Source organism: Struthio camelus, unplaced genomic scaffold (assembly GCF_040807025.1).
Source record: "Struthio camelus isolate bStrCam1 unplaced genomic scaffold, bStrCam1.hap1 HAP1_SCAFFOLD_123, whole genome shotgun sequence".
Taxonomy (NCBI): Eukaryota; Metazoa; Chordata; class Aves; order Struthioniformes; family Struthionidae; genus Struthio; species Struthio camelus.
In genome coordinates, this window is record NW_027182651.1 from 68232 (window position 1) to 80191 (window position 11960).

At 73.3% G+C, this 11960-nt stretch overlaps 1 protein-coding gene across 2 annotated transcripts; it reads right to left on the reverse strand.

Annotated features, from left to right (window-relative positions):
* FUZ (fuzzy planar cell polarity protein) lies at window positions 1-11755 on the reverse strand. Of its 2 annotated transcripts, XM_068929302.1 has the most exons (11): window positions 11499-11755; window positions 10509-10630; window positions 9681-9765; window positions 8330-8398; window positions 7546-7659; window positions 6602-6802; window positions 4593-4688; window positions 3770-3858; window positions 2834-2898; window positions 1725-1820; window positions 1-318 (listed from the first exon to the last, which is right to left on the reverse strand). In XM_068929302.1, exons 1-11 carry the CDS (start codon window positions 11595-11597, stop codon window positions 152-154), a joined length of 1203 nt encoding a protein of 400 aa, XP_068785403.1. In that variant the 5' UTR covers window positions 11598-11755; the 3' UTR covers window positions 1-151. The 2 variants fall into 2 exon arrangements, with proteins under 2 accessions (XP_068785403.1, XP_068785404.1); XM_068929303.1 differs by lacking the exon at window positions 6602-6802 and having other exon boundaries at window positions 11499-11753.
* Between the last annotated feature and the right edge of the window lie 205 nt (window positions 11756-11960).

An 11960-nucleotide genomic window follows, 5' to 3' on the forward strand; every position in this document is an offset into this window, starting at 1 on the left:
CCAGGCGTCCGGGTGGGGGGGGGCCCAGGCGTCCGGGAGGCTCCAACATCGGGTGACGCAGGTGTCCCAACAGAAGGGCCCAGGCGTCCGGGGCTGGAGGCGGCGGGACGGGGGTGGGGGTGTGGGGCCCAGGCGTCCGGGGTGGTGGGTGCTAGGGGGGCGCCAGGGCGGCCAAGGCGGCGCGGGCGACCCGGCGCAGACCCTGCCGGGGGCCGGGGGGCAGCAGCAGCAGCAGCAGCAGGGGGGGGCGCAGCAGGGCGCAGGCGGCGTGCGAGGACCCCGCCACGTAGCAGAGCCGGGCGCCCCCGCCGGGGGGGTCTGGGGGGGGGGGGGGCACCCGCTGCTCAGCTGTTCTCCTGCTACCTCCCCCCCCACCCCCCCCCCCGGCGGTGGCACCCAATTGGCCCCCCCCACCCCCACCCCCCGGTGATGAATTGCCACCCCACCCCTGCACCCAACTGACCTCCCCTGGGCACCCAGCTGCCCCCCCCTGCACCCAACTGATCTCCCCGGGCACCTAACTGACCCCCCCCGGCACCCAACTGACCCCCGACACCCAGCTGCCTCCCCTGCACCCAATTGCCCCCCCCGGTGATGAATTGCCACCCCCTCCTGCTGCACCCAACTGCCCCCCCCGGCACCCAACTGCCCCCCCCGCACCCAATTGCCCCCCCGGTGATGAATTGCCACCCCCTCCTGCACCCAGCTGCCCCCCTCCGGCACCCAACTGACCCCCCCTGGCACCCAACTGACCCCACCCCCCCAGGCACCCAGCTGCCCCCCCCGGTGATGAATTGCCACCCCCCCCCACACACCCAACTGACCCCCCAGCACCCATCAGCCCCCCCCCGCTCACCTGGGCCCCCTCCCAGCACCCATCAGCCCCCCTGGCACTCATCAGCCCCTGCCCCGCTCACCTGGGCCCCCTCCCCAGCACCCATCAGCTCCCCCGGCACCCATCAGCTCCCCCCCGCTCACCTGGGCCCCCCCCAGCACCCATCAGCCCCCCCCCAGCACCCAGCACCCCCCCCGCTCACCTGGGCCCTCCCAGCACCCATCATCCCCCTGGCACCCATCACCCTCCTCAGCACCCATCAGCCCCCCCCCACTCACCTGGGCCCCCCCAGCACCCAGCACCCCCCCCACTCACCTGGGCCCCCCCCAGCACCCATCAGCCCCCGCCCCCCTCACCTGGGCCCCCCCAGCACCCATCAGCCCCCCCGGCACCCATCGCCCCCCCCGCTCACCTGGGCCCCCCCAGCACCCATCAGCCCCACCCAGCACCCATCGCCCCCCCCGCTCACCTGGGCCCCCCCAGCACCCATCAGCCCCCCCCCGGCACCCATCACCCCCCCCAGCACCCATCGCCCCCCCGCTCACCTGGGCCCCCCCAGCACCCAGCACCCCCCCCACTCACCTGGGCCCCCCCCAGCACCCATCAGCCCCCACCCCCCTCACCTGGGCCCCCCCAGCACCCATCGCCCCCCCAGCACCCATCAGCCCCCCCCGGCACCCATCGCCCCCCCCCCTCACCTGGGCCCCCCCAGCACCCATCAGCCCCCCCCCGGCACCCATCACCCCCCCCGGCACCCATCGCCCCCCCCACTCACCTGGGCCCCCCCAGCACCCATCAGCCCCCCCAGCACCCATCGCCCCCCCCGCTCACCTGGGCCCCCCCAGCACCCATCAGCCCCCCCAGCACCCATCGCCCCCCCCCCGCTCACCTGGGCCCCCCCCGGCCTCGGGGAAGTAGTGGGGGGCCACGAGGGCGTAGAAGCGGCGCAGAGCGGCCCCACGGCGCCGGGGGGGCAACAGCCCACCTGGGGGAGGGGGCACTGGGGGCGACTGGGGGCAACTGGGGGGACTGGGGAGGACAGGTAATAGGGGAACTGGGAGGAACTGGGGAGACTGGGACGGCTGGGAGGGGGCAACTGGGGGGCAATGGGGGAGCTGGGGGAACTGGGAGGATACTGGGGGAACTGGGGGAGACTGGAGGGTCTGGGGGGTAATAGGGGGACTGGGGGAGAACTGGGAGGACTGCGGGGCAATGGGGGAACTGGGAGATCTGGGGGGCAATGGGGGAACTGGGAGGAACTGGGAGATCTGGGGGGTAATGGGGGACCTGGGAGGAACTGGGAGATCTGGGGGGTAATGGGGGGACTGGGGGGCAATGGAGGAACTGGGAGGAAGTGGGGGGTCTGGGGATAATGGGGGAACTGGGGAGAACTGGGAGGTCTGGGCAGTAATGGAGCAACTGGGAGGAACTGGGAGGCCTGAGGGAACTGGGGGGCAACGGGGGAACTGGGGGGAACTGGGGTGTAATGGGGGTACTGGGGAATAATTGAACTGGGGGGATTGGGAAAACTGGGAGGACGGTGGGGACTGGGAGGGACTGGGGTGACTGGGACGGCTGGGAGGGACTAGGGGGAACTGGGGGGAACTGGGAGGGACTGGGGAGATTGGGAGGACTAGGAAGGCTCAGGGGGAACTGGGAGGACTGGGAGAAACTGGGGGGACTGGGAGGGCTGAGGGGGATGGGGGAACTGGGGGGATTGGGGGGGACTGGGAGCAACTGGGAAGGGGAGCGGCAGGAACTGGGGGGCAACAGAGAGCTGGGGGCAACTGAGGGGGGCAACTGGGCTGGGGGGCAAGGGGGGGACTGGGGGGCGCACCCCATGTCTGGGGGGGGCAAGCGGTATCCCTAGCCCTGCTGGGGGGGGGGAACGTCCCCTGTGTCCCCCCCCAGCCCCAATTCGGGGTCCCGGGGGGGGGGGACGTCCCCCGTGTCCCCCCCCAGCCCCAATTTGGGGTCCCGGGGGGGGGGGGAACGTACCCTGAGCCCCCCCCGGGGTGACGCCGCTCCGGCTCCGGCGCTGCTTCAGGTCGATCAGCAGGTACCTGGGGGGGGCAGGTTTGGGGGGGGTCCTGGGGGTCCCCGGGACCCCCCCAGACTCACATGGGGGGGTTCAGGGCCCCCCCAGCCCCACACAGGGGGTTCAGGACCCCCCCCAGACCCATAAAGGGGGCTCAGGGCCCCCCCAGCCCCACATGGGGGGTTCAGGACCCCCCCCCGACCCATAAAGGGGACTCAGGGGCCCCTCCATCCCCACATGGGGGATTCAGGACCCCCCCCAGACCCACATAGGGGGTTCAGGACCCCCCAGACCCATAAAGGGCAATCAGGCCCCCCCCCAGCCCCACATAGGGGGTTCAGGACCCTCCCAGACCCATAAAGGGGAATCAGGGCCCCCCCCAGCCCCACATAGGGGGTTCAGGACCCCCCCAGACCCATAAAGGGGAATCAGGGCCGCCCCCAGCCCCACATGGGGGGTTCAGGACCCCCCCAGACCCATAAAGGGGACTCAGGACCCCCCCCCCAGCCCCACATGGGGGGTTCAGGACCCCCCCCAGACCCATAAAGGGGACTCAGGGGCCCCTCCAGCCCCACATGGCTGGTTCAGGACCCCCCCCCCCAGACCCACATAGGGGGTTCAGGACCCCCCAGACCCATAAAGGGCAATCAGGCCCCCCCCCAGCCCCACATAGGGGGTTCAGGACCCTCCCAGACCCATAAAGGGGAATCAGGGCCCCCCCCAGCCCCACAGGGGGGTTCAGGACCCCCCCCAGACCCATAAAGGTAGTTCAGGGCCCCCCCAGCCTCACACAGGGGGTTCAGGACCCCTCCCCAGACCCATAAAGGGGACTCAGGGCCCGCCCCAGCCCCCCGGGGGGTTCGGGGCCCCCCCAGGGTGGGGGTCCCCCCACTCACGCCAGCACGCCGGGGGGCAGGGGGGCCGGGGGGGGCCGGGCGCAGCCCCGCAGCTGCTCCACCGCCGGGGCCCAGAACTGGGGCAGCAGCTGGGGAAGAGTGGGGTGAGGGGGGGGCACCGGGACCCCCCCATCACCCCCCTAAAAACCCCCTGGGACCCTCCTGAATCCTCCGGACCCCCCCCAGGTCCCCCAGGACTCCCCAAGGATGTTTGGACCCCCCCCAGGGACCCCCCCAGATCCTCCTAGAGACTCCCTAGACTCACCCAGGACCCCCAAAATCCCCCGGACCCCTCCAGGACCCCCCCTCAGACCCCCCCCAGGACCCCCACCTGGGTGCACACGTGCTGCAGCGAGGGGCTGGGGCCACACAGCAGGGCCACGGACCCCCGCAGGGACCCCCAGACCCCTCCAGGACCCCTCAACCCCCCCCAGACCCCCCCAGACCCCTCGAGGACCCCTCAACCCCCCCCAGACCCCTCCAGGACCCCCCCGGACCCCCCCAGGGATCCCCCAGATCCCTCCAGGTCCCCTCAAACCCCGCCGGACCCCCCCAGGGACCCCCCAGGACCCCTCCAGGACCCCCCCAGGGACCCCCCAGACCCCTCCAGGTCCCCTCAAACCCCCCCAGACCCCCCCAGGACCCCCCCAGAGCCCCCCCGGACCCCCACCTCAGTGCGCACGTGCTGCAGCGAGGGGCTGGGGCCGCACAGCAGGGCCACACCACCCCAGGGACCCCCCAGACCCCTCCAGGACCCCTCAAACCCCCCCAGGGACCCCTCAGACCCCCCCAGGACCCCCCCAGAGCCCCCCCGGACCCCCACCTGGGTGCGCACGTGCTGCAGCGAGGGGCTGGGGCCGCACAGCAGGGCCACGACCACCCCAGGGACCAGCTCCAGCACCAGCAGCCGGTGGGGAACCTGCGGGGGGCCGGGGGGGGGGCGCCGGGGGTGGTTAGGGGGCAGTTGGGGGGGTGCAGGGGGCAGTTGGGGGGGCAGTTAGGGGATGCAGGGTGCAGTTGGGGGGTGCCAGGGGCAGTTATGGGGTGGTTGAGGGGCACTGGGGGCAGTTAGGGGGTGCTGGGGGCAGTTAGGGGGCACTGGGTGCAGTTGGGGGGCAGTTGGGGGGCGCTGGGGGCAGTTAGGGGGCAGTGGGGGGTGCCAGGAGCAGTTGGGGGGCAGTTGGGGGGCACTGGGTGCTGTTGAGGGGTGCCGGGTGCAGTTGGGGGGCGGTTGGGGGATGCAGGCTGCAGTTAGGGGGTGCAGGGCGCAGTTAGGGGACGCTGGGTGCAGTTGGGGGGCAGTTGGGGGGCACTGGGGGCAGTTAGGGGACGCTGGGTGCAGTTGGGGGGCAGTTGGGGGGTGCAGGGTGCAGTTGGGGGGCGCTGGGTGCAGTTGGGGGGCGCTGGGGGCAGTTGGGGGGTGCCGGGTGCAGTTAGGGGGTGCTGGGGGCACTTGGGGGGCAGTTGGGGGGCACTAGGGGCAGTTAGGGGGCAGTTAGGGGGCGCTGGGTGCAGTTGGGGGGTGCCGGGTGCAGTTAGGGGGTGCTGGGGGCACTTGGGGGGCAGTTGGGGGGCACTAGGGGCAGTTAGGGGGCAGTTAGGGGGCACTGGGTGCAGTTGTGGGGCAGTTGGGGGGCACTGGGGGCAGTTAGGGGGTGCCGAGTGCAGTTGGGTGCAGTTAGGGGGTGCAGGGTGTAGTTAGGGGGCGCCGGGTGCAGTTGGGGGGCAGTTGGGGGGCGCTGGGTGCAGTTGGGGGGTGCCGGGTGCAGTTAGGGGGTGCCAGGTGTAGTTAGGGGGCGCCGGGTGCAGTTGTGGGGCAGTTGGGGGGCACTGGGGGCAGTTAGGGGGTGCCGGGTGCAGTTGGGTGCAGTTAGGGGGTGCCGGGTGTAGTTAGGGGGCGCCGGGTGCAGTTGGGGGGCAGTTGGGGGACACTGGGGGCAGTTAGGGGGCGCCGGGTGCAGTTGGGGGGCAGTTGGGGGGCACTGGGGGCAGTTAGGGGGCGCCGGGTGCAGTTGGGGGGCAGTTGGGGGGCGCTGGGGGCAGTTGGGGGGCGCCGGGTGCAGTTGGGGGGCAGTTGGGGGGCGCTGGGTGCAGTTGGGGGGTGCCGGGTGCAGTTGGGGGGCAGTTGGGGGGCGCTGGGGGCAGTTGGGGGGCACCGGGTGCAGTTGGGGGGCAGTTGGGGGACACTGGGGGCAGTTAGGGGGCGCCGGGTGCAGTTGGGTGCAGTTAGGGGGTGCCGGGTGCAGTTGGGTGAAGTTAGGGGGTGCCGGGTGTAGTTAGGGGGTGCCGGGTGCAGTTGGGGGGCAGTTGGGGGGCACTGGGGGCAGTTAGGGGGCACCGGGTGCAGTTGGGGGGCAGTTGGGGGGCACTAGGGGCAGTTAGGGGGCAGTTAGGGGGCGCTGGGTGCAGTTGGGGGGCAGTTGGGGGGCGCTGGGGGCAGTTGGGGGGCACTGGGGGCAGTTAGGAGGTGCCGGGTGCAGTTGGGTGCAGTTAGGGGGTGCCGGGTGTAGTTAGGAGGCGCCGGGTGCAGTTGGGGGGCAGTTGGGGGGCACTGGGGGCAGTTAGGGGGTGCCGGGTGCAGTTGGGTGCAGTTAGGGGGTGCAGGGTGTAGTTAGGGGGCGCCGGGTGCAGTTGGGGGGCAGTTGGGGGGCACTGGGGGCAGTTAGGGGGCGCCGGGTGCAGTTGGGGGGCAGTTGGGGGGCGCTGGGGGCAGTTGGGGGGTGCCGGGTGCAGTTAGGGGGTGCCGGCTGCAGCTAGGGGGGTGCAAGGTGCAGTTGGGGGGTGCCGTGGGCGCCCCCCCGTGCCCCCCCAGCCCCCCAGGTCCCCGCTCACCGTGGGGCTGCCGTGGGGCAGGTAGAGGGGCAGGTCGCGGGCGCCGGGGGAGGGGGCGCCCCCCAGCAGCCAGGCCAGCAGGGCGCCGTCGGGGGGGGGCAGCGCCCACCAGGGGGGGGTCGCCAGCAGCACCCGCCCCCCCCCGCCCAGCAGGCAGCCCAGCCCCGTGCCGGCAGCACCCGCGAACCGCTCCAGCCGCTCCTGGTGGGGGGGGGGAGCACCCATGGGTGGGGGGCACCTCGGGACCCCCCCCTCAAGGGGAATGCACCCCCCCCAAACCGCTCCAGCCACTCCTGGGGGGCACCCATGGGTGGGGGGGTGCCTCGGGACCCCCCCCTCAATGGGATGCACTCCCCCTAAACCAGTCCAGGCGCTCCTGGGGGGCACCCATGGGTGGGGGGCACCCTGGGACCCCCCTCAACCCACTCCAGTGTTGACCTAGGGGGTCAGGGTGCCCCGGAGGGAGCTCAGGGCACCCCGGGGGGGGGTCAGGGTGCTGTGGGGGGGTCAGAGTGCTCTGGGGGGGGTCAGGGCACCCCGGGGGGGTCAGGATGCCATGGGGGGGGTCAGGGTGCTGTGGGGGGCTCAAGGTGGTGTAGGGGGGCTCAGGGCACCCTGGGGGGGGTCAGGGTGCTGTGGAGGGGCTCAGGGTGGTATAGGGGGGCTCAGGGTGCCCCGGGGGGGTCAGGGTGCCATGGGGGGGGGCTCAGGGCACCCCAGGGGGGGGTCAGGATGCCATGGGGGGGCTCAGGGCACCCCGGGGGGGTCAGGATGCCATGGGGGGGGTCAGGGCACCCCGGGGGGGGTCAGGATGTCATGGGGGGGGTCAGGGTGCTCTGGGGGGCTCAGGGTGCCGTGGGGAGTTCAGGGTGCTCTGGGGGGGCTCAGGGCACCCCGGGGGGGGGGTCAGGGTGCCGTTGGGATGGGGGGGGGTCGGTCCTCACCTGCAGGGCGTCGCGGGGGGGTCCCGGGGGGGGCACGGCGCTCTCCAGGCACCCGGCCAGCACCCCGGGGTGCTCGCCCGGCCCCAGCAGCCTGTCGATGAGGCCGAAGCAGCCCTGGGGGGGGGGTAAATACCCCCCTCGGGGGGGGTAAATACCCGGTGGGGGGTAAATACCCGCGGGGGGGCACCCACGGGCCTTCCCGGCCCCCTCCTCGCTCCCCTCCGCCCCCCCGTCTGTTCCCCCCTATTTGCCCCCCCGGCCCCCATTTGCCCCCCCAGACCCCCATTTGCCCCCCCAGACCCCCCTTTTGCCCCCCCAGGCCCCCATTTACCCCCCCAGACCCCCATTTGCCCCCCCAGACCCCCCTTTTGCCCCCCCAGGCCCCCATTTACCCCCCCAGACCCCCATTTGCCCCCCCAGGCCCCCATTTACCCCCCCAGACCCCCATTTGCCCCCCCAGACCCCCCTTTTGCCCCCCCAGGCCCCCATTTACCCCCCCAGACCCCCATTTGCCCCCCCAGACCCCCCTTTTGCCCCCCCAGGCCCCCATTTACCCCCCCAGACCCCCATTTGCCCCCCCAGACCCCCCTTTTGCCCCCCCAGGCCCCCTATTTACCCCCCATAGTTGCCCCCCACCCCATATTTGCCCCCCGACCCCCCTTTATTTGCCCTCCCCCGGGCCCCCAGCCCCATAATTGCCCCCCCAGCCCCATATTTGCCCCCCCAGCCCCATAACTGCCCCCCCAGCCCCATAGTTGCCCCCCCGGTGCCCCCCCCCCCGCACCCGCAGGTCCCGCTTGAGCCGCTCCACGTTGCGGACGGGCACCAGCTCCTCCAGGCCCAGCACCAGCACCTGCGCGGGGGGCACTGGGAGCGACTGGGAGCGACTGGGAGGGGCACTGGGGGGCACTGCGGGGAACTGGGGGGCACTGGGGGGCACTGGGAGCGACTGGGAGGCACTGGGGGGGCACTGGGGGGTACTGGAAGGGGCACTGGGGGGCACTGGGAGTGACTTGGGGCACTGGGAGGCACTGGGGGCGCACTAGGGGGTACTGGAAGGGGCACTGGGGGAACTGGGAGTGACTTGGGGCACTGCAGGGCACTGGGAGGCACTGGGAGGCACTGGGGGGTCCTAGGAGCAACTCGGGGCACTGGGAGCCACTGGGGGGGCACTGGGAGGGATTGGGGAATACTGGGGGGGCACTGGGGGGAACTGGGGACACTGGGAGGCACTGGGGGGCAGTGGGGGGCACTGGGAGGAACTGGGGGGCACTGGGAGGCAATGGGGGGCACTGGGGGGCACTGGGAACACTGGGGGGCACTGGGGGAACTGGGGGAACTGGGAGGAACTGGGGACACTGGGAGGCACTGGGGGGGGCACTGGGGGGAACTGGGTGCACTGGGAACACTGGGGGGCACTGGGAGGGATTGGGGAATACTGGGGGGGGCACTGGGGGGAACTGGGGACACTGGGAGGCACTGGGGGGCAGTGGGGGGCACTGGGAGGAACTGGGGGGCACTGGGAGGCAATGGGGGGCACTGGGAACACTGGGGGGCACTGGGGGAACTGGGGGAACTGGGAGGAACTGGGGACACTGGGAGGCACTGGGGGGTACTGGGGGGCACTGGGTGCACTGGGGGAACTGGGGGGCACTGGGGGGAACTGGGTGCACTGGGGGGCACTGGGAGGAACCGGGGTGTACTGGGGTGCACTGGGGGGCACTGGGGGAACTGGGGGGAACTGGGGGGAACTGGGAGGCACTGGGGGGCACTGGGAGGAACCGGGGTGTACTGGGGGGCACTGGGTGCACTGGGGGGCACTGGGGGAACTGGGGGGAACTGGGAGGCACTGGGGGGCACTGGGAGGAACCGGGGTGTACTGGGGGGCACTGGGTGCACTGGGGGGCACTGGGGGAACTGGGGGGAACTGGGAGGCAGTGGGGGGCACTGGGAGGAACCGGGGTGTACTGGGGGGCACTGGGTGCACTGGGGGGCACTGGGAGGAACCAGGGTGTACTGGGGGGCACTGGGTGCACTGGGGGGAACTGGGAGGCAGTGGGGGGCACTGGGGGCACTGGGGGGAACTGGGAGGCACTGGGGGCACTGGGGGCACTGGGGGGCACTGGGCCGCTCACCATGGCGCTGAAGACGGCGTCGAGGAGCCGCCCCAGAGCCGCCTCGGAGGCGCCGGGCTCGGAGCTCAGGGCGATCAGCGTCACGCTGTGGGGCGCCCCCCGGCGTCACCCCCGGCGTCACCCCCGGTGTCACCCCACGGTGTCACCCGCCCCGGCGTCACCCCCCGGCGTCACCCCCAGTGTCACCCCCCGGTGTCACCCGCCCCCCGGCGTCACGGAGCTCAGGGCGATCAGCGTCACGCTGTGGGGCGCCCCACGGCGTCACCCCCGGTGTCACCCCTGGTGTCACCCGGCCCTTGGCGTCACCCCCACCGTCACCCGCCCCATGGTGTCACCCGCCCCGGCGTCACCCCCCGGCGTCACCCGCCCCCCGGCGTCACGGAGCTCAGGGTGATCAGCGTCACGCTGTGGGGCGCCCCACGGCATCACCCCCGGTGTCACCCGCCCCACGGTGTCACCCACCAGCGTCACCCGCCCCACGGCATCACCCACTGGCATCACCCACCCCATAGACCCCCCCCCAGATCCTCTCAAGCCAGATCCTCAGCTCCCCCCAGCCCCCCAACCTGCCCCTCAACCCACCATGGCAGCCCCCCAACTTGCCCCCCAGCCCCCCAACCTGCCCCCCCCGGTCCCCCAACCAGCCCTCCAGCCCGTCCCCCCCAGCCCCCCAGGCTGCTCCCCCGGCCCCCCAATCTGCTGCCCGGCCCCCCAACCTGCCCTCCAGCCCCCCAACCTGCTCCCCCAGCCCCCCAACCTGCCCTCCAGCCCCCCAACCTGCTCCCCCAGCCCCCCAACGTGCCCCCCCAGCCCCCCCAGCCCCCCGACCTGTCGTGGTAGCCCCGCCAGGCCACGCGGGCGCCCTCGGCGCTGGCCCCCCGCAGCCCCACGGCCAGGTTGGCCCCGAACATGTGCACGCCGTTGAGGGAGCCGATGAGCGAGAAGGGCAGCTGGGGGGGGGGGGGGGGGCGGGGTCAGCGCCCGGACGCCTGGGCCCCCCCGGACACCTGGGCCCCGACCTGGACACCTGGGCCCCTCCCGGACACCTGGGTCCCTCCCGGACGCCTGGGCCCCTCCCGGACACCTGGGTTCCTCCCGGACACCTGGGCCCCTCCCGGACACCTGGGTCCCTCCCGGACACCTGGGTCCCTCCCCGGACACCTGGGCCCCTCCCCGGACACCTGGGCCCCCCCAGACACCTGGGTCCCTCCCCAGACGCCTGGGCCCCCCCGGACGCCTGGGTCCCTCCCGGACGCCTGGGCCCCTCCTGGACACCTGGGTCCCTCCCCGATGCCTGGGCCCCTCCCGGACACCTGGGTCCCCCCCGGACACCTGGGTCCCTCCCCGATGCCTGGGCCCCTCCCGGACACCTGGGCCCCTCCCCGATGCCTGGGCCCCTCCCGGACACCTGGGTCCCTCCCGGACGCCTGGGCCCCTTCCCAGACGCCTGGGTCCCCCTGGATGCCTGGGTCCCTCCTGGACACCTGGGTCCCCCCCGGACACCTGGGTCCCTCCCCGATGCCTGGGCCCCTCCCGGACACCTGGGTCCCTCCCCGATGCCTGGGCCCCTCCCGGACACCTGGGCTCCCCCCGGATGCCTGGGTCCCTCCCGGACGCCTGGGCCCCTTCCCAGACGCCTGGGTCCCCCTGGATGCCTGGGTCCCTCCCGGACACCTGGGCCCCTCCCGGACGCCTGGGCCCCTCCCAGCTGCCTGGGCCCCTCCCGGACACCTGGGCCCCCGGATAGCTGGGTCCATCCCTGGACACCTGGGCCCCTCCCGGACGCCTGGGCCCCCCGGGGGGGGCGGAGCTCCTCACCTGTTGCCGGGCGGGGCCGCCCCGGGAGCGGCAGAAGAGGGGCACCCCGCTGCTGGCCGCCAGGCAGAGCAGGGACAGGGCCCCGCCCCCCTCTGCCATGGCCCCGCCCCCTCTCGCCCGAGCCCCGCCCTCTCCACCAGGCCCCGCCCCTCCCCTCAGGCCCTCTTTGCCTGGCTCCACCCCCTCAAGGCCCTGCCCTCCCCTACAAGCCCCGCCCCAATGCCCCACCCTGTCAGGCTCCGCCCTCCCCTACAAGCCCCACCCCTAAGGCACCGCCCTGTCAGGCTCCACCCTCCTCTATAGGCCCCACCCAATTCCCCACCCTGTCAGGCTCCGCCCTCCCCTACAGGCCCCGCCCCAATGCCCCACCCTGTCAGGCTCCACCCTCCCCTACAAGCCCCACCCCTAAGGCACTGCCCTGTCAGGCTCCACCCTCCTCTATAGGCCCCACCCAATTCCCCA

What these genes read in the sequence shown, in the direction of transcription:
- FUZ (XM_068929302.1), bottom strand. Translation starts at nt 11,597, where the DNA reads ATGGCAGAGGGGGGCGGGGCCCTGTCCCTGCTCTGCCTGGCGGCCAGC. An exon ending in GCGGCCCCGCCCGGCAACAG is followed by an intron (nt 10,631 to 11,498) that starts GTGAGGAGCTCC and finishes CCCCCCCCCCAG; the next exon opens with CTGCCCTTCTCGCTCATCGG. An exon ending in CACCCCGGGGGGGGCTCAGG is followed by an intron (nt 1,821 to 2,833) that starts GTACGTTCCCCC and finishes CCCCTCCCCCAG; the next exon opens with GTGGGCTGTTGCCCCCCCGG.